At 43.9% G+C, this 21,494-nt stretch overlaps 1 protein-coding gene across 4 annotated transcripts in view; it reads right to left on the bottom strand.

Moving 5' to 3' along the window:
- LOC127059028 (unconventional myosin-X-like) overlaps positions 1-21,494 on the bottom strand; it is a 202,116-nt gene that overhangs the window by 59,920 nt on the left and 120,702 nt on the right. For all 4 annotated transcript variants that reach the window (XM_050969637.1, XM_050969640.1, XM_050969639.1 and 1 more), the window contains 5 exons: positions 20,136-20,921; positions 13,764-13,887; positions 8,673-8,916; positions 6,999-7,094; positions 172-265 (listed from right to left, as the gene is read on the bottom strand). In XM_050969637.1, the coding sequence (XP_050825594.1) occupies positions 172-265; positions 6,999-7,094; positions 8,673-8,916; positions 13,764-13,887; positions 20,136-20,921 (1,344 nt within the window). The remainder of the gene's footprint in view (positions 1-171; positions 266-6,998; positions 7,095-8,672; positions 8,917-13,763; positions 13,888-20,135; positions 20,922-21,494) is intronic.

The following is a 21,494-nucleotide window of genomic DNA, read 5'->3' as shown; positions in this document are numbered from 1 at the left end:
CTGCCTGTCTGTAAATCATTAACTGTTCTGCCCATGGTAACTGCGCATAGCTTACTTACACTGTTCAGGAATTATTTCAGTGCTGAGTTGGAAATACCTGCACAAGACTGACAAAACAATAATTGCTCTAAACATCCAACTTGCCAGGAACCTGGTCCATTAGTAACTCACCACCGCATTCTTCGGATTTGCCTGTTCATCTTGCATTTCCCTCAGCTGTTGGGCTGTGGCACCGTGCACTCGGCTCAGGACATTAAACCAACCACTAACAATCAGAACGAAACCAAGGTTAGGATTTATGCAGTGAAACTAGACTCCAGAAGATGATCAGATTGAGAAGGAAACAGAAACCCACCATCCGATGGAAGAATTATTTCACTCACTTCTTTCCTACAACTCTCCAAAAGTGCCTCAGCCCTCTGACCCTGATGGAAGCTCACCTTTTTCCCAACCGTCCATTTATTCCTGGAATATCTACATAAGCTCCCAGACACCTGGCTTCACCAACCCCTTGGCAACTGCTCCTACACAATCCAACTCCCCACTGCCAGCATGAGGAATTAGAAGTGGGTTATATGATGCACACCTGTTAGTGGACTTGGGAGAGGTTTCAGCAATGGGAAGGCAAGATGGGTTGGGACTCATTCCAGAAAAGAGTTCTGACCTGCCTCAACTCCCAAAAACCTTCTTGAACTAGCTCCCTTATCTGACCTGTGTATAAACCCTAAAATCAGACTGTTTCCAACTGGTCAGTTTTATGATTTAACTCCCTGCTAACAGGGAGTTTCGCAAGGGAGTCTGGAAGGGGAGTGGGAAGGGAGCAGGGGTCCCTTGCCGGTTCTATCTGTTTTCCTTTATTCCCCTTAAAACCTATAAACCAAACTACATTCAAAACTTCTTACTTTAAACAACGTGACGTTATTGATATAAACTGGAACCATATAGAACATGGGTTGCAACCAAGGTCCTGTAGTGGCACCAGATCTTATGTAAAGGGGGTCATATAAGGTGTCTAAGACCAGGTTACGGGTTACTGGTTATGATTATGCTGTCTGTATGTCTGTATCATTTTGTAGTTGAAGTTATAAGTATTGGCTGTATACTGTCTATATTTCAAACTTATGCTGTGTTACTGGGAAAGATCCCAGACAAGTGGGTGTTAGCTCTGCTTAACCTGCTTGATGGCCCATTAAGGACCATCAGCTACACAATTGACCCATTAAGAGGAGGCAGATATGCCTTGTGATTCAGCAGGGTGTGCAGAAACTGGCCCATGTGACTGCAGACTCCATTTTGCTGTAATTTTCCACAGTAAGAACAAAGAAGTGTTCTTACACCTGGAAGTGCCTATATAAGGCTGATGCCTCATCTCCATCTTGTCTTCAATCCTGCTTCTTACCTCTGGAGGGACTTTGCTACAAACTGAAGCTCTACACAAAGGACTGAGGACCCATCCCAGCTGGGGATGTACTCCAGAGACTTGATTTGAACCTGCAGTTTACTCCATCACTGCTACAAGCCTGAACTAAAAACTTTGCCATTACTGTATGGAATTGATTCCATTTAACCAATTCTAGCTCTCATCTCTAGCTTTTTCCTTTTATGAATAAACTTTTAGATTTTAGATTCTAAAGGATTGGCAACAGCGTGATTTGTGGGTAAGATCTGATGTGTATATTGACCTGGGTCTGGGGCTTGGTCCTTTGGGATCGAGAGAACCTTTATCTTTTACTAGGGTATTGGTTTTCATAACCATTCATCCCCAGGACGGGTGGCACTGGTGGTGACACTGGGAGACTGGAGTGTCTAAGGAAATTGCTTGTGTGACTTGTAGTTAGCCAGTGGGGTGAAACTGAAGTCCTTTTTGTCTGGCTGGTTTGGTGTGCCTTAGAGGTGGAAAAACCCCAGCCTGGGGCTGTAACTGCCCTGTTTGAGCAATTGGTCCTGAATTGGCACTCTCAGTTGGGTCCCGCCAGAACCGCAACGTCACACAACACTTCCATTAACTAGGAGACAATGCTGGCAGAAGCCAAGCTGCAGAGTGGGGGCTATCCAGTTTATTGCACTGAGTGTAGCATGTATGATTACCTGCCCTGTGGGAGGGTGGCATATGTGTGCATTCGGTGCAAGGAGCTCCTGGCCCTCAGAGACCATGTACGGACTTTGGAGGCCAGGATGGCGGAACTGGAGGAGCTAAGAGAGGCAGAGAGGTATGTTGATTAGGCTTTCAGGGACATTGCAGAATTGTCCCACCTCCGGTCAGACAGTCCCTGCGCTGTTTAGGAGGATGAAAGGCCCATGCAAGCAAAGCAGTCAACGGGAGCAGAGGGAAACCTTCCCATAGTTGGGACCATCCTTCCAGATGGTACTAGGGTTGCCTCTTGCACTGAGGTTACCTCTCTGGGGGAGGGAACTTCAGTTGCTAGGAAAAGGCAGGTGTTAGTAATGGGAGATTCAATCATTAGAAACATAGATAGCTGGGTTTGTGATAACCGGGAGAACCGTATGGTGACTTGCTTGCCTGGTGCGAAGGTTGCGGATCTCTCAAGGCATCTAGACAGACTTATGTGTAGTGCTGGGGAGGAGCCAGTGGTCGTGGTACATGCAGGTACCAATGTCATAGGGAAGGGTAGGAGAGATATCCTGGAGGCCAAATTTCGGCTGCTAGGGAAGAGACTGAAATCCAGGACCTCTGAGGCATTCTCAGAAATGTTCCCAGTTCCACGCGCAGGGCCAGGTAGACAGGCAGAGCTTCAGAGTCTCAATGAGTGGATGAGATGATGGTGTAGAGAGGAGGGGTTTACATTCATTAGGAATTGGGGAAACTTTTGGGAGAGGGGGAGCCTATACAGGAGAGATGGGCTCCACCTAAATCAAAGTGGAACCAGACTGCTGGCACTAAACATTAAAAAGATTGTAGAGCAGTTTTTAAATGAGGAGATGGGGGAAAGCTGACTGCTGCAGAGGAGCATGTGGATCAGACAGAGACTTCTCTTAGGGGAGAGTCTAATGATAGAGAATCTCCAAGTTATAGTCAGGAGCAGAAGATGGAAGAGGATAATGTAAGGGCCAGATCAGATGATAAACATTAACATAAAAAAGATTCTGACACATCAGAAAAGGGCAGACAAATAAACAGGGACAAGTTTTTAAAGCGCTTGTACACAAATGCTAGAAGTCTAAATAATAAGATGGGTGATAAAGTGCCTTGTGATAAAGGAAGATATGAATATAATAGGCATCACAGAAACCTAGTGGACTGAGAGCAATGAATGGGGCACAATCATTCCGGGGTACAAAATATATTGGAAGGACAGAACAGGTCGGGGGGGGGGAGTGGCACTATATGTGAAAGAAAATGTAGAATCAAATAAAGTAACAATCTTGAGTGCATCCACAGGTTCCACAGAATCTCTATGGATAGAAATTTCATGCTCTAATAAGAATATAACATTAGGGATCTATTATCAACCACCTGACCAGGACAGTGATAGTGATGATGAAATGCTAAGGGAAATTAGAAAGGCTATCAAAATTAAGAACTCAATAATAATGGGGGTTTTCAATTATCTCCATATTGACTGGAAACATTTCACTTCAGGACAAAATGCAAAGATAAAATTTCTCGATACTTTAAATGACTGCTTCATGGAGCAGCTGGTATGGGAACCCACAAGGGGAGAGGCAACTCTAGATTTAGTCCTGAGTGGAGTGCAGAAGCTGGTCCAAGAGGTAACTATAACAGGACCGCTTGGAAATAGCGACTATAATACAATAGCATTCAATATCCCTTTGGTGGGAAGAACATCTCAACAGCCTAACACTGTGGCATTTAATTTCAAAAGGGGGAACTATGCAAAAATGAGAGGGTTAGTTAAACAGAAGTTAAAAAGTACAGTGACTAAAGTGAAATCCCTGCAAGCTGCATGGATGCTTTTAAAAGACACCATAATGGATGCCCAACTTCAATGTATACCCCAATTTAAGCAACACAGTAAAAGAACTAAAAAAGAGCCACCGCGGCTTAACAACCATATAAAAGAAGCAGTGAGAGATAAAAAGACTTCCTTTAAAAAGCAGAAGTCAAATCCTAGTGAGGCAAATAGAAAGGAGCATAAACACTGCCAAATTAAGTGCAAGAATGTAATAAGAAAAGCCAAAGAGGAGTTTGAAGAACGGCTAGCCAAAAACTCCAAAGGTAATAACAAAATGTTTTTTAAGTACATCAGAAGTAGGAAGCCTGCTAAACAATCAGTGGGGCCCCTTGACGATCGAAATACAAAAGGAGCGCTTAAAGACGATAAAGTCATTGCGGAGAAACTAAATGGATTTTTTGCTTCAGTCTTCAAGGCTGAGGATGTTAGGGAGATTTCCAAACCTGAGTCAGCTTTTGTAGGTGATAAATCTGAGGAACTGTCACAGATTGAAGTGTCACTAGAGGAGGTTTTGGAATTAATTGATAAACTCAACATTAACAAGTCACCGGGACCAGATGGCATTCACCCAAGAGTTCTGAAAGAACTCAAATGTGAAGTTGCGGAACTATTAACTAAGGTTTGTAACCTGTCCTTTAAATCGGCTCCTGTACTCAATGACTGGAAGTTAGCTAATGTAACACCAAAATTTAAAAAGGGCTCTAGAGGTGATCCCAGCAATTACAGACCGGTAAGTCTAATGTCAGTACTGGGCAAATTAGTCGAAACAATAGTTAAAAATAAAATTGTCAGACACACAGAAAAACAAACTGTTGAACAATAGTCAACATGGTTTCTGTAAAGGGAAATCGTGTCTTACTAATCTATTAGAGTTCTTTGAAGGGGTCAACAAACATGTTGACAAGGGGGATCCAGTGAACATAGTGTACTTAGATTTCCAGAAAGCCTTTGACAAGGTCCCTCACCAAAGGCTCTTACGTAAATTAAGCTGTCATGGGATAAAAGGGAAGATCCTTTCATGGACTGAGAACTGGTTAAAAGACAGGGAACAAAGGGTAGGAATTAATGGTAAATTCTCAGAATGGAGAGGGGTAACTAGTGGTGTTCCTCAAAGGTCAGTCCTCGGACCAATCCTATTCAACTTATTCATAAATGATCTAGAGAAAGGGGTAAACAGTGAGGTGGCAAAGTTTGCAGATGATACTCAATTGCTCAAGATAGTTAAGACCAAAGCAGACTGTGACGAACTTCAAAAAGATCTCACAAAACTAAGTGATTGGGCAACAAAATGGCAAATGAAATTTAATGTGGATAAATGTAAAGTAATGCACATTGGAAAAAATAATCCCAATTATACATACAATATGATGGGGGCTAATTTAGCTACAACACGTCAGGAAAAAGATCTTGGAGTCATCGTGGATAGTTCTCTGAAGATGTCCACGCAGTGTGCAGAGGTGGTCAAAAAAGCAAAAAGGATGTTAGGAATCATTAAAAAGGGGATAGAGAATAAGACTGAGAATATATTATTGCCCTTATATAAACCGATGGTATGTCCATATATTGAATACTGTGTACAGATGTGGTCTCATCTCAAAAAAGATATACTGGCACTAGAAAAGGTTCAGAAAAGGGCAACTAAAATGATTAGGGGTTTGGAACGGGTCCCATATGAGGAGAGATTAAAAAGGCTAGGACTCTTCAGCTTGGAAAAGAGGAGACTAAGGGGGGATATGATAAAGGTATATAAAATCATGGTGTGGAGAAAGTAAATAAGGAAAAGTTATTTACTTACTCCCACAATACAAGAACTAGGGGTCACCAAATGAAATTGGTAGGCAGCAAGTTTAGAACAAATACAAGGAAGTTCTTCAGGCAGCACACAGTCTACTTGTGGAACTCCTTACCTGAGGAGGTTGTGAAGGCTAGGACTGTAACAGCGTTTAAAAGAGAACTGGATAAATTCATGATGGTTAAGTCCATTAATGGCTATTAGCCAGGATGGGTAGGGAATGGTGTGCCTAGCCTCTGTTTGTCAGAGGATGGAGATGGATGGCAGGAGAGAGATCATTTGATCATTGCCTGTTAGGTCCACTCCCTCTGGGGTACCTGGCATTGGCCACTGTCAGTAGACAGGATACTGGGCTGGATGGACCTTTGGTCTGACCTGGTACGGCCGTTCTTGTGTTCTTATGTAAAGGGAAGGATATGAAGTTACTTGGCTGTGACAGGGATTCCTGTTCCAGCCACAAGACTTGAGAGTGAATCAGTCCTGGAGAGCCAGCAGAGAGCTCATCCCACTCTAAACGTCAGATAAGAAGCATCTGGGTTTTGTAGAGGTGTCACTAACAAAAGCTCTAAAACGACAGTGGTTTGTCCTTTCTAGTGCAGCTGCAGGTGCTTTCCTCTTCTTCGGAATGGATGTTGCTATGGTGAGGCCAAGGGCTGACATTTAATACTTATTTCTGCCATCTGGCCAGGATGCCAGAAGGGAAGGATATGAGTCATTCTCTGGGTTTACATTGCTGAGGTTTTATCAGATGACTCTGCAGACTGATAAACTAAAGCTCTCACTCTGAGTCCTGGATAAAACAAATTCCCTCTGCAGGTTGCCTCAGTCATTTACAGAAACCATGAATGGTTGGCATTGTTCACCTTGGATTTTATTTAATAAATAAATCAGCTAATAGATATTACAGTTATAATAAGTGTTGCATGAAAAATTGTTCTTATCAAAGTCATGCTTAACTTAGGCCACATTACAGAAGCAAAAGGTAATGTATACTGTCAAGAAAGAGCTGTGGTAGAACAGTGGGCAGAAGGAAAGAAGTTCCATGACTATATGAACACGGACTAAATTTCCATTTAATTTCTGGGGATGGGGAGTCCACAGCTGATATCTGTTGTTAGAGAAGCATGTAATGAAGCTCAGGAACAAATCCCTTCTCATCCCAGTGGAGGAAACTTAATGGACTTTCCAGGGCAGAGTTGAGATTCATTGCAGGAACAGCATGGGAGAAACCCAGTAATGAATGAAGATGGATAATAAATTCCCTCTTGTACCTGGCATCTTCTGGTGACTCTGCCACAATGTGGTAAATTCTTTCCTCTGTCACAATATCCAGAGCATTCTCCTTTTCATGAATATCCACAATCTCCCTGTAACACAGTGAACAGTGAGACCCAGCAAGCTGAAAAACTTCCATAAGCATCATATTTACTCCATATGCCTAATTTTTCATGCTGTACCATTCACTGTAGAAAATGAAATGAAGGGTGCCTGGCATGTCAACACATTTGTTGAAACACAGGAATTCCACTGGTCAATAGCAAGAATTTCTGAATCCTCCTTAAAATGGCTATGCAGCTAACCTACACAAAGGCAGATGGCACGCATACCAATTTAATACTTTCTTTAAACCAGTCAGCAAACAGCGATTTGAGTGGCCAAAAAATAAAACGAGGAGGTGGACAGGTGGAGCTATTTACACCAGCCATGACTGCTCATTCGTTTTGTTTCTTGGTAGGGCTGTCAATCGCAGTTAACTCAAGTGATTAACTCAAAACCAATTAACTTGATTAAAAAAAATAATTCAATTAAATAATAAAATTAAAACAGTTTTAATTGCACTGTTAACCAACAATAGAATACCATTTATTTAAATATTTTTGGATGTTTGGATGTAAATACTGTGCAATGCTGGCTACAACAGTGCCATACAAAGTCTCTTCTCCCAAGATCCATCCCCTATCGCCTGTCTCACTTTCAGGTGACATTGTAAATAAGAATTGGACAGTATTATCTTCCAAAAATTTAAACAAACATGTTTGTCTTAGCAATTGGCTGAACAAAAGTAGGATTGAGCGGACTTGTAGGCTCTTTTTTACATTGTTTTATTTTTAGTGCAGTAACATAAAAAAACAATTCTACATTTGTAAGTTGCACTTTCATGATACAGATTGCATTACAGTACTTGTATGAGGTGAGTTAAAAATACTATTTCTTTTGTTTACCTTTTTTACCATGCAAATATTTGTAATAAAAAATAATATTAAGTGAGCACTGTACACTTTGTATTCTGTCTTGTAAGTGAAATCAATATATTTGAAAATGTAGAAAACATCCAAAAACATTTAAATAAATAGTATTCTATTATTGTTTAACAGTATGATTAAGTATGCAATTAATTGTGTTTTTTTAATCACATGATTAATTTTTAAAATAGTTTGACAGCCCCATTTCTTGGTACTCTAGATGGAGACAGTATGAGGGTCTGATTCAATCTCTGAGTGCTACTAGGGAAAGACAGGATGCCTGGCTCTAGCAGCCAAAAATCTGCCCGCAGGTTGGGGGAAGGCACAGCAATATAACTCACCCACAATCAAACTCCACTAGGAACTCTGGAGTTGTCTGGAATAGCACTGAGGCAGATGGAGTCAGGGGTGGGGCAGAGCACATGGGCGATGTGCTGAATTAGTGCCTCTCCTGGACAACCTCTGTCAGTCTGGAGTCTGAAGCTGCTCCCCAGATTAGACAAAGAACTAGAAAATGTACAATAGGGAGCAATCTGCTCTGCTCCCCCAGAGATCGATTGGATGATCCAACAGGATTTTCCTTCTCTACCCTCAGATTCCTCTAACCCTATACAATATTTCTAGGCTAGTGCAGCAGCCCTTATCACTAGTGATATGGACAGAGAATGTTGGAATTTTATTGGGTTCGTTCTTCTCACTCACTTTGCCCTTCTGATGTCTATCGTCCCTTTCAGTTTTTCCTCACTGTCATTCTCAAAGTACATCAACTTAGATTCTCGAAGAACAAACCAGCGGCGCTTCCAGTTACGGCGAGACAGAGTTGACATGCCGCCTCCTTTTTTATAGAGCCAGCCTGACTTCAAGGCCTCTTGCTTAGTTCGGAACCACATGAAGGCTTCATTCTTCAGAACACACCATCGCCGTCTCCATGGATTCATCAGACCCCCTGCAGAAAGGAGAGAGCGGAATACATTATCAAATTTGCAGCATCACGCATCTCCCTAGTCTAATCCATGTGTCTCAATTAGACGTCTGGGCACCATTTCAGATCTATCCCTGGCCACACATAGCAGGAATTAAGGACTGGAATAGAAATAAGGCTGGGATTAGGGATTGACCAAAGAAAGAACAGAATCAGACGTTGAACCAAACATGAACAGTTTCTGAGAAGTGAAAAGTGCACTCTGGTTTTGTTTTCTTGTAGAATTTGTGGAAATTCTCACTTGCTTCTCATTTTTTGGTTTGCTGTTTGTCTGAAGCACCAAGATGCTGTTACAAATGTGCATCCTGAAGTTCTTGTGGCCTGCTTGAAACCAGGAAACACTGAAAAGCTAGAGAAAAAGAACAGACTTCACAAAATTTTCATCTTAAAGATGGCTGAATAATCTGCAGGGAACCATGGCACCTTCTGAGGTTCTTCCCATCAGCACAGAGTAAAAACACTGATTCAGGAATTCCTGCAAAGTAAAGACCAGCACCAACGACAACTCCTCCCCATGCATGCAATACAAACAGAGGTTCCTCCTTCACTCTTTTGTATTTCTGCTTCAGAGTGCACATGCTGCTTTCCCAAATTTGCAAAACCGATGGATGTTCACCACACTATTCTCTTGCTCTGTTGTTTACGCTGCCTCTTGCAGAACAGAGTCTGATCTATATGCAGATTTTAAAACCAGAAGGGACCACTACAATTATTTAGTCTGGCATTCTGCAGAACACGGGCCGCCATATCCTACAATGAACACAATACCTTGTGACCAAGCTACAGGCATGTCCTTTAGAAAGAAATATTCAATCTGAATTTAAAGACTTTGGGCCACATTCTAAAGCTGAGTTACATCATCTTTGGGCCACTCAGGTAGTGCAGAAGGATTGTTAACACAGAAGTAAATGCCAAGCAGAAAACTACCCAGGTTCTGCCATGGCAGTCCTCCACCAGCATGGGGGCCACGAAGGACATCTTAGGGTGAATGTGTACACCCATTTATTACAATTGTAAGCTCAACTGTGACAAGTGAGTGAAAATTCAAAAAATATCACCATCACCTAATTCAAAAAATGTCAGTGGGAAAAGGTACAAAAGGGAGAGAGAATAACTAAATTAATCCAAACAAAAAGGCCTATTGATATAACTCAAGGACTGTGTTAAGATCATGTCTGTAAACAAAAGGAGTGTGGGACTGGAAATCAATGAATCCAAGTTGGTGTATCAACTTGGAAATTAGGCCTAATTGATAAACAAAATAATGAGGAGATTAGCCCATCACGCCCCCTTTTGGAATCCTTAAATCAAAGACTTTGTGGGGAGAATTGGGCTGTCTGGCAACAACTGCTGGCTGGGAGATGGGTGGACCAGACGGAGCAAGCTTCACCACCACGGCTGTCAGCATCACCATCTCCTGGGACCCCAGAATCCACTGTTACTCTGTTGGGCCTTTCTCATCCTGATCCTGAGAGATCCTGGCCACACCAGAGAGAGGGACCCATAGGACATCACAGACTCCACAGAATACCAGCTGGCAGCAATACCCACTGCACTGGGAACCCTTGGAACACAAAGCCGATCAAGGATGGGAAGGGGAGACAGAACTCAGCTGAGCTCCTGCCAGCTACTGCCCCTGGACTCACCCCATGGCCCCAGTATCCATCCTGAAGTACCACATGGGGAAGGAGCTCCCCACACCTTATAGGGAGAAGAGTGAAGAGAGGGCTTCCATAGGTATCCTCATCACCCACTTGGAAAACAACCATCTCCTGTTGTTAACTAACCTAGATAGTCCTGTAGCTGTGGGATTCTGCATAGTCTCTTATATCTAGGGAGGTGGTGGAATCTCCTTCCTTAGAGGTTTTTTAGGTCAGGTTTGACAAAGCCCTGCCTGCGATCATTTAGTTGGGAATTGGTCCTGCTTTGAGTAGGGGGTTGGACTAGATACCTCCTGAGGTCCCTTCCAACCCTTATATTCTATGATTCTATGAATGTTTTCTAAACTGAACATTCCCAATCTTTCCTGTCTCTCTTTATCTGAAAATCTTTCTGTTACTCTAATTATTTTCTTTATTTAACTGTGGATCCCTTCTATTTTTGATATATAGTTTCTGAGTTAGAGACAACACACAAGATTACAGTATTAATTGATTAAGAGAGTTAAAGGCCAGAAAGGACCATTAGATTATCTAGTCTGACATCCTATCTGTCACAGGACATTAAATTTCACTCAGTTACTTCTATACTGAGACTAATAAATTGGGTTAGATTAAAGCACCGGTTCTCACACTGTGGGTTGGGACCCCAAAGTTTACAAAAATCTTTTATAATGGAAATTCTTAGGTAACTCAAATAAAGAAAAATAGAATCATAGAAATGCAGGGATGGAAGGATCTCAAGAGGCCATCTAGTTCATCCCTCTACACTGAGGCAGGATTAATTATACCTAGGTTACCCCGAAAGGTGTTTGTCTAACCTGTTCTTAAAAACCTCCAAGGATGTGGATTCCACAACCTCCCTAGGTAACCTGTTCCAAGCTGCAAGCTAAGCCAATTACTTCTTGTCCTACCCTCAGCAAACAGAACAACTGATCCTCTTTATAACAGTCTTTTACATATTTGAAGACTGTTACCATGTTGCCAGGGCCGGCTCCAGGCACCAGCTGAGCAAGCTCGTGCTTGGGACGGCAGATTATACATGCAGCTTCCGCCCAAACCTAGGGCAGCACGCACGCTTTTTTTGTGTGTGTGTGTTAGCTGCTCTGGCCGTCCTGTAGGGGGCGGAGGAGGGGAGCACCCTGCAGCAAACTCAGCAGGGCAGCCAGCGTCCTTCCCTCCCTGCCGACCAGAGGGGCACAGAGCCCTCCTGGTAGATGGCGCGGCGGTCGGGGCCGCGGGGTGAGTACCCCGCTGAAGCCCTGGCCGCTCCCTTTCTCTCTCTCCTCCCCTCTTCCCCCTAATAGACCAGGCGCGCACTCTGCAGCACAGGGAGTCCCCTCTAGGGGCTGCCCTGTAGGGTTTTTTTGTTTTGTTTTTTCCCCTGCTTTGCTAGCTGCGCCGTGTCTCCACCTCCCACCCCACCCCTGCGTTGCTCCTCCAGCTGCGCCGTTTTTTGTTTTGTCCCCCTGCTTTGCCGCTCCGGCGCACCCCCTCTTCCCTCCCCTTTTTTTTTTTTTGCTTGGGGCGGCAAAAAAGCCAGAGCCAGCTCTGCATGTTGCCCCTCAGTGTTCTGTTCTCTAGACTAAACATGCCCAATTCTTTTAACCTTTCCTCATGGGTCATGTTTCTACACCTCTTATTTTTGTTGCATTTTGTTGCTCCCTCTCCAATTGTTCTTTAAAGTGTGGTGTCCAAAACTGAACATAGTACTCTAGCTGAGGCCTCACTAATGCCAAGTGGAACAATTACATTACTTACACCACTCCTGTTACTACATTCCAGAGTGACATTTGCCCTTTTTATACTGTTGACTCACATGCAACTTGTGAGCCACTATACCCTCCCAGCCCTTTTCTGCTGTATTGCTGCCTAGACAGTTATTTCCCATTTTGTACTCATTCATTTGGTTTTTCCTTCCTAAGCATACTACTTTGCACTGGTCTTGATTGTATTTCTATCACTGTTCGCTCTCTCTATAATAAAAAGGTATAGTGGAAGTAAATCAGAACAAGGGGCCAGTCAATTAAACTGAAAGGCAGCAAATTTAAACAGAGAAAAGGAAATACTTTTAACACAATGGATGATTATTTGTGCATCTGAATGCCACTAGATTCTGCTGAGACCAGCACCTTGGTAGAATTCAATAAAGGAGAAATTCTCAAAGCTGCCTAAGGGAAAATAGGCACCCAATGCCAACTGGAAGTTATTTGCAATTCCAGTCGGAAGTTATGTCCCTATTTCCTTTAGGCTCCCTTGAAAGTCCCAGCCTCAAAGATTGTGAATTTTTATTGATCATGGCCACATCCAAAATGACAATAGAAAGGGCTCAGTCATTAATCCTCCAGTTTCAAGGTATAAAACATTCACTAATTGAGGGGATTAGAAAAAAAACTTCCCCTCTAGGCATGTTATTCCATAACTATCCACTTGGGGGTTTCTTGTACCTTCCTCTGAAGCAGCTGGTACTGGCCATTGTTTTAGGGCTCATCTATGCAGTGACATCCAGGAAAATTAATCTGAATTAACTGAAGTGGATTAGTTAAACCACACTAAACCACACTGATTCAGAATTAAAGTGACCTTAATTTGGTTTCACTCAATTCACTTTGGAAGTGAATTAAACTAAACCAAATTACGGTCACTTCAATTCTTACTAACAGGGATTTAGCGCTTATATTCTGGCAGGGGGAAGCGGCATGACTGTGAACTTGCTTTTCCGAAGGGTCTCTACTTGGTGCTATCTCCCAGCAACCTGAAATCCTCCTTCCTCCCTGGCATGACCTCCTCTGTGATCATGCAAGCATCCTAGAGATTATCCAGTCTTTACATATTCCACCCAATATTTTGTGCTGTCTTATCTCCCCAGTGCTGTAGTTTAGTTTTGCTCATCTGAACTGCAAACACCTCAGTGGGCACCCTAATCTGGTGGGTATAAAAGGGTTTCGCTAACAGGGACATCCACTCTAATTCCTTCTATATCTCTCTTCTACAGAGATTTCCCATTTTTTCTTTGCTGGTTTGGATAAAATAAAGAGACAGAAAAAAATGTAAGTAGACAAACAGGAAAAATGTGTGGAGAAAGTAAGGGAGAAGAGGCTGAGAGAACAAGATACTCTCAATGCTTTTGTGGTATAGACTACAGCCACTTACCCTTCATATAGAGATAACTGTGAAAATAGGGTGGTCCTGAGCCACTGAAGATTGTGACCCGGCCATTGCAGAATTCTTCGTCTGTGTCCATATAAACATCCACTTCCTCCTCACTGTCCAGAAACTAGAAAAAAAGGAAGATATCAACTTCTCTAAGTCTCGGGCGGATGGGTACAGTACAACAAGGATGCAGCAGCCACGTAACCAGATGTAAAACTTGAGTAAAATGCTCCCATATGTCCCTTTTACACAAAGCAAACAATTAAAATAGGGGCTTGACACCTCACCCACTAGTTCCTAAAGCCAACATACTCAGCTAGCAATGAATTATTAAACAGGCAGGGAGCTGCCTCCAGTTACCTAAAGTGATAAACCCTCCTGCTTCTGGGCATAATCCAACATTTACTTAGTAAGGTAAGAAAGATATTTTCCTTTTGGAAAGGTTCTTCTATAACTGACTATTGCAGGATTCCTTGCTCCTTCCTCCAAAGCCTCTCATACTGGCTGCTGTCAGAGGGTACGTCTACACTACGGGATTATTCCGATTTTACATAAACCAGTTTTGTAAAACAGATTGTATAAAGTCGAGTGCACGCAGACACACTAAGCACATTAATTCGGCGGTGTGCGTCCATGGTCCGAGGCTAGAGTTGATTTCCGGAGTGTTGCACTGTGGGTAGCTATTCTGTAGCTATCCCATAGTTCCCGCAGTCTCCCCCGCCCCTTGGAATTCTGGGTTGAGATCCCAGTGCCTGTTGGGGCAAAAATCATTGTTGTGGGTGGTTCTGGGTAAATGTCGACACTCATTCCTTCCTCCGGGAAAACAACGGCAGACAATCATTTCATGCCCTTTTTCCCTGGATTGCCCTGGCAGATGCCATAGCACAGCAACCATGGAGCCCGTTCAGCTTTTTTTTTTTTTACTGTCACCGTATGTGTCCTGGATGCCGCTAACAGAGGCGTTACTGCAGCACTACACAGCAGCATTCGTTTGCTTTTGCATGATAGCAGAGATGGTTTTCAGTCATTCTGTACCATCTGCTGCCATTGTAAATTGGTGGTAAGATAACGGTTACTTGTCATTCTGTACTGTCTGCTGCTATCATGGGTGCCCCTGCCTGAGGTCGGCCAGGTGCACTAAGGCAAAACTGGGAATGACTCCCCGAGTCAATCCCTCCTTTATGGTTTCTAAAAATAGAGTCAGTCCTGCCTAGAATATGGGGCAAGTGTACTAGAGAACCAGTGTATCAGAGAGCACAGCTGCTCTGTGTCAGATCCCGCAGAAATGATGAGCTATATGCCATTCACGGGGGGTACCCCTGCAACAACCCCAACCGTTGCTTCCCTCCTCCCCCAACCTTCCTGGGCTACCGTGGCAGTGTCCCTCCCATTTGTGTCATGAAGTTATAAAGAATGCAGGAATAAGAAACAGTGACTTGTTAGTGAGATAAAATGAGGGGGAGGCAGCCTCCCAGTGCTATGACAGTCCAGGCAGGACATTAAGCGGTGCGGAGGAGAGGAGCCCAGCATCCCGCTGCTATGATAGTCCAGGCAGTACAGAATCTTTTCTTTACATAGGAAATGGAGGGGGCTGATGGAGCTCAGCCCCTAGTTGCTATGATGAGGACGGTTACCAGCCATTCTGTATCAGCTACTGGGAATGACCAGGAATCATTCCTACTTTTACCCAGGCGACCCCGGCCAGCCTCACCTGAGGCCAGACAGGAGCACTCATGGGCTGATGGTGACGACGGATAGCAGTCATATTGTACCGTCTGCCACCAGGGAGGGGAGAGGAGCAGATACTGCTCTTCACTGCTGCAGCATAGCGTCTACCACCAGCATTCAGTAGACATAGGGTGACATTGAAAAAAGTCAAGAAGTGATTTCTTTCCCTTTTCTTTCACGTGGTGGGAGGAGGGAATAAATTGACAAGCTATACCCTGAACCACGCTGGACAATGTGTTTGAACCTACAGGCACTGGGAGCTCAGCCAAGAATGCAAACAGTTTTCGGAGACTGCTGTGGACTATGGGATAGCTGGAGTCCTCAGTACCCCCTCCCTCCCTCCATGAGCGTCCATTTGATTCTTTGGCTTTCCGTTACGCTTGTCACACAGCACTGTGTAGCCTGGAGATTTTTTTCAAACGCTTTGGCATTTCGTCTTCTGTAACGGAGCTGTGATAGAACAGATTTGTCTCCCAATACAGCGATCAGATCCAGTATCTCCTGTAGAGTCCACGCTGGAGCTCTTTTTGGATTTGGGACTGCATCGCCACCCGTGCTGATCAGAGCTCCACGCTGGGCAAACAGGAAATGTAATTCAAAAGTTCACGGGGCTTTTCCTGTTTACCTGGCCACTGCATCCAAGTTCAGATTGCTGTCCAGAGCGGTCACAGTGGTGCACTGTGGGATACCGCCTGGAGGCCAATACTGTCGATTTGCGGCCACACTAACCCTAATCCAATATGGTAATACTGATTTTAGCGCTACTCCTCTCATTGGGGAGGAGTACAGAAACAGATTAAAAGAGCACTTTATAGCGATATAAAGGGTCTCGTAGTGTGGACGGGTGCGGCGTTAAATCGGTTTAACGCTGCTAAAATCGGTTTAAACACGTAGTGTAGACCAGGCCAGAGAGAGGAAACTGGACTAGGTGCAGTACTGGTCTTATTCAGTATGGCAGTTCCTAAACTCCTATAATTGCTTCCTGATTATCAGGTAATAAGCATATCCTTGGCTAAATTAACTCTAAGGCCCAAAACACAGAAAATTATAATATGCCATTTAGCTTCTTTTCCAGCACACTGACTGGCTACTGTAAGTCTTTCTGCTTTCTTTGGGAATTGTCCTCAGAACTACAACCATATGCCCACAACAAAGATGGTTGCCTCAATTTCTGATGTTCTATCCCCATCCGTGGTAAGAGTGAGAGTTCGAAGAGTATATTTGCTGTGGGTCTGTTCATTGATAATTTCAAAGGCGGTAGCTTGTTAGTACACAGATCTATCAGTACAATCATTGGACAGCTACTGAGAAATAACAGGTCACTGTTTATTCAAGTCTATGGTCCAATTGGCTACCAGTGGAACCTCAGCCAGAATGAAGTGCTAAGCATTTTCAGATCCTGATTGCTCTGTTTTGAATAATGTTCACTCTGACTAAATGTGAGTTTAAAACTGATGAAGGCAGCCCCTTCATCCTCCCACAAACTGCATGCGCTCTCTATTCACTTCTCTCCTCTTCTCGCTCTCTGCCATTGCCATTCACTCTCCCTGATCTTCTTTCTCACCCTTTCCCCTCTCATTCACTCTCCTTCTTGCTCACTGCATTAAAAATCAATTATTGCTGTACCTCCACCTCTTTGTGGGCCCCTGCATCTGCTGCTGTTGCTCGGCTCTTGCTGGTTTCTGGGCTCTAGAAGGCCCTCAGGCTGGTGGGGGCAAGCATCACCCTTCCCCATCAAGCCAGAGGATAGCTACTGGGATCTTTGCTCCCATGGCCTTGGGAGGGGGAATTGAGCTGGGATCTTCATGTCCCCCTCCCCACAGACCTAGGGATGGGTGGGGGTCTGCTTGGCACACTACTTCAAGCTTAGGATCTATAGCTCTGACATAGTATTCCTTCACTCTTGCTCTAAAACTGCAGCATGGAGAGCGAGAGGAGTCCAGATTAAAGCTTCTGCCCAGTAGCTGCACCAGAAGACTGGTTCTGCTGAGCACTACTAGAAAAATGCAGCACAGGGTCACCAGAAGGAACCAAGGTCCTAGAAGCTTGAGCAGCTGCTGCTGCCACTCAGGTGTGGTGGGAAGATGCAACACTTCTATCATTACATCTATCCTAAAACTGATGGACATCAATGACAAATTCATGGAGTACTGTGCAACTTTCTAACCAAGTATGCAGTGCTGCCAGAACCCAAATTTGGTAGTGTTGAAAGCAGGAGAAGGTTGAGGGGTAAGGAAAGTGGGGATGGCAATAATAAGGGGAAATCTAAGGCAGTTTAGAAACTTGGGTGCCAAGTTAGTATTAAAGAAGGGCAAAAACAGAAGAAAGTATTTTTAAGGCTATCCTGATTATAACAGTGCATGTGATCCCCCTTTAAGGGAAGGTATTGCCAGCATGCCTTTTATTGGAGCTCAGCACTTTAAGACAAGAGAAGTCAGAGATCAGGGCCCCAGAGGGATTGATGGGCGGTATAGTCCCAAATCATGTGACAGAGGAACAATGTGACTAGAATAGGGACTATATATATAGCAAGATCTGCTCTGGAGTAGAGACCTGCAGACCTCTACAGGGGGAGGGTCTGGGGTAGAGAACACTCAGCCCAAGAAAGGGACTGTGGAAAACAGGCCTGTGGCTAGGTAGGACACAGGACGACCAGGGGAAAACAAGAAGGAAACGATCTGATGTACAGTTGGTTAGATGTGTTTTGCTGTTGTGAGGTGTGGTTTTTAGTTTTGGTGGGTTTGGGGTTCGGATGTTTTGTTTTGTTTTGCCTTCCTCTTAAGCATCACAGATTGGCCATCACTAGACAGGAGACACTGGACAAGCTAGACCAGTGCTCTGAGGTTGTAGGGAATTCTCTTTCTAAATGCCTGACTGATATTTCTTGCTCACATGCTCAGAATCATGCTGATCATCAGATCTGGGCTTGGGAAGGAATTTCCCCTCAGCTCAGACTGGCTAGGATCTTGGGATTTTTTTCCCCTTCCTCTGCAACATGAGACGTGGTTCACTGCTAGGATCATCTGGGCACCTTTCCTTACCATTGCAGAAGCCTTGGGCATTGATGGTACCTTAGTTTCTCCCATCCTCTCCCTGTGGCACAGTTAAATCTCCTGAGACCTGAAATGCTTTAATCTAAAGCATCTGAGTTTAATAGATGGGTATCTGGGTGAAAATTATTGGCCTGTGCTATACAGGACATCACATTAGATGATCTAAGGTTCCTTCTCAACTTAAACTCTGACTCTATGAAAATGAAATATAGCACTTAAGTGGGCTTGAGGCCCACTGTAGTACTAACCTTTTTTAAGAGCCCAAGGCCAAAACTTTCAGTGAGTGACATCAAGCACCTCTGTAACCTCTGGGTCAGAGGGTTATAGTAACATGAGCATGACCAAGAGTGTTTCAATACAGCCAAATGCAAGGTGATACATGGGAACAGGTGACAAGGAATGGATCACTCAATGATTACCAGTTTTGTTCTTTCCCTCTGGGGCACCTGGCATTGGCCACTGTCAGAAGACAGGATACTGGGCTAGATGGACCTTTGTCTGACTCAGTAGGGCCATTCTTATGTTCTTAAAGAACATAGGCTGTAATTGGAGGATGAGGGAATTTATTCTGGAAAGGAATTAGGGGTCTTTATGTATAACCAACTGAACATAAACTCCAGTGTTATGCTGTTGTAAAAAGGGTTGGATTATAAACAGGGAACTACCAAGAAGCAGTAGGGAGGTGAAACTGCCTCTGTATACAGCACTGGTAAAGCCCTTGCTAGAAAACTGTGACCAGTTCTACTGTCTTCATTTTAACAAGGATGTGAAAGAATAGCGAGGGCTCAAGTAAGAGCTGCAAGAATTATTGAAGATCTGGAAAACCCACCTTACAATAAAAGGCTTCAAGAACTAAAACTAGTGTATTACAGAGTAGGTAAAAAGCAATTTCATCACCATCTAAGAACCTACACAAAGAGAAGTTATCAGACATAATGGGGTCCTTTAATAAAAACACCATAACAAGGTCCAAGGGCTGGAAGTTGAATTTGGAAGAATTCAAACTGGAAATATGATGCAATGTTTAAAAAGCGTATGTAAAGAATCACTGGAACAGAACAGCATAGGAAGTGGTAAATCAATCTTCACTGGAGTCCTTAAATAGAGACAGGATATCTTTCTAACAGATAAGATGTAGTTCAACCACAAGGCACTGGTCTCAACAGCGTGATTTATCTATCTAAGGCATCTTTAATGTATTTATCCTCAAAATACCCATGGAAGCTAGGGAAGTAACATCACCATTTTACAGACAACTAAGGCCCAAGCATGTAGGAGTTGTGGTGCTGATGAAGGAGCCTAAATCTCATTTTTAAAATGGATTTAGGCACTTAGGAGGCTAAATCCCATGGACAGGCTCTTAAGTGCCTAAATTCATTTTGAAAATTATATTTAGGCTTCTAAATCAGAACTGATCACTCTGACCTCCTATATAACAGGAGATGGGCTAAGAGAGTATTATCTACTAATAACTGCACTCAAAGTGAGACACCAAAAAATGAAAGCAGGGGTCTGATATGCATTAAAAAGGCAAAGGTCAAAAATGCCAATAAAGCAAAACTGGCTTTCAGCTAAATGCAAAAATTCTTACCGAGTCTAGGCTGCCACGACTGGAGTCCATGCTGGTACCATGGGAACGCCTCAAGATCTCCTCACCATTTAGGGGCTCAGCCAAGGTGCTGCCAGTATCTCCTAAACCATCAAACTCCTCGTGATCATAGTCAGACTCCACATCTGGTGGGAAGCTGTAAACTGGCTCTCCCATTTCCCCACTGTTACTCCTCAGGATTTCTGAGACTGTGTTGTAAATACTTTCTGTGGTGTCAGAGGGAGCACTGTGCTCCTCGGGGCTTTCCACAAGATGATCTGTAGTACTGTCTACCTCCACCTCACCCCTTCTCAGAAATGGTAGATTCATATATGTGTCTTCCTCAGTGGAGTTGTCGCTGGTTTTGGTGCAGTGTTGATCCAAAACAACCAGGCTGGGGACAGAGAGCCTCTCATCATCAGCATGAAAGCCTTCATCTACTTCCTCCTCAGCCAGAGGCGCCACAAGGCTGCAGTCAATGTTGAGGGTTCCGTCATTGGAGAGTGAATGTTCTAGGCTTTGCACGCTTTCATCTAGGTTTCCAAAATCCAGTAGTTCCAAGAACTCTTGAGCAACCCTGGATGCTTCTTTCTCTAGCCTCTGGATCTCCTCTTCTCGCTGCCGGTTAATCTCATTCTTGGTGTTTTCGCAGGTGATGGACACGTGATCTACCTTCTGTTGCTGCTGTAGCTTCTCAATCTCCCTTTCCAGCCTTAGGATTTCCTCCATCTGCCTTCTCTCCTCTTCCTGCAGTGGGAGCTCCTCCTCCTGAGTCCTTAACACCTCCACCTTAAAGAAATTGTGCCAGTATCAAATTAAAGAGCTCAAACCTATAGAGGGGCTGCCTTCCTGGGTCCTCCAATTTCTCTTCCCCACAGGAACACGCCTGTTGTGTATTCTCACTTCCCCTCTATAAGAAGCCACTGCATGAATCCTTTCTGCTTTTCCCACTCTGCATCCCTTGGACATCTGTAGGCCAAAAGCCACAAGGGTAATTACCACATCTTTACTCACTCTCTTTCTTCCGGTCACCTCCTTTCTAGGTTGAGGATTCCAATATAAGTGTCAGGTCTCTGTCAAAGTAATTTGCAGGGAGGTGGGGATGCATTTCTCCCTCCCACTCCAATACAGAGCTGTGGTATCTCCAGTCAAGGCATATAGCTCTGAATTTCTCAGCTGCTCTGTAGCCTCACTGGAGTTGCTTTATTAGAGGACCAGGCCTATTCACCTGCTATCCACACTGAAGTATGGTAGAGATGACGGAAAATTCCAGGAAATGCACCACAACATACAGATGACGAAGGAGACTAGAAAACATTATGACAGTTTGGAGATAAACAGGGCCCCCCTCTTGCCCTCCTA

Source organism: Gopherus flavomarginatus, chromosome 10 (assembly GCF_025201925.1).
Source record: "Gopherus flavomarginatus isolate rGopFla2 chromosome 10, rGopFla2.mat.asm, whole genome shotgun sequence".
In the NCBI taxonomy this organism is placed as follows: Eukaryota; Metazoa; Chordata; order Testudines; family Testudinidae; genus Gopherus; species Gopherus flavomarginatus.
Note: the sequence above shows the minus strand (reverse complement) of the source record. Positions and strands in the feature narration are given on the sequence as shown.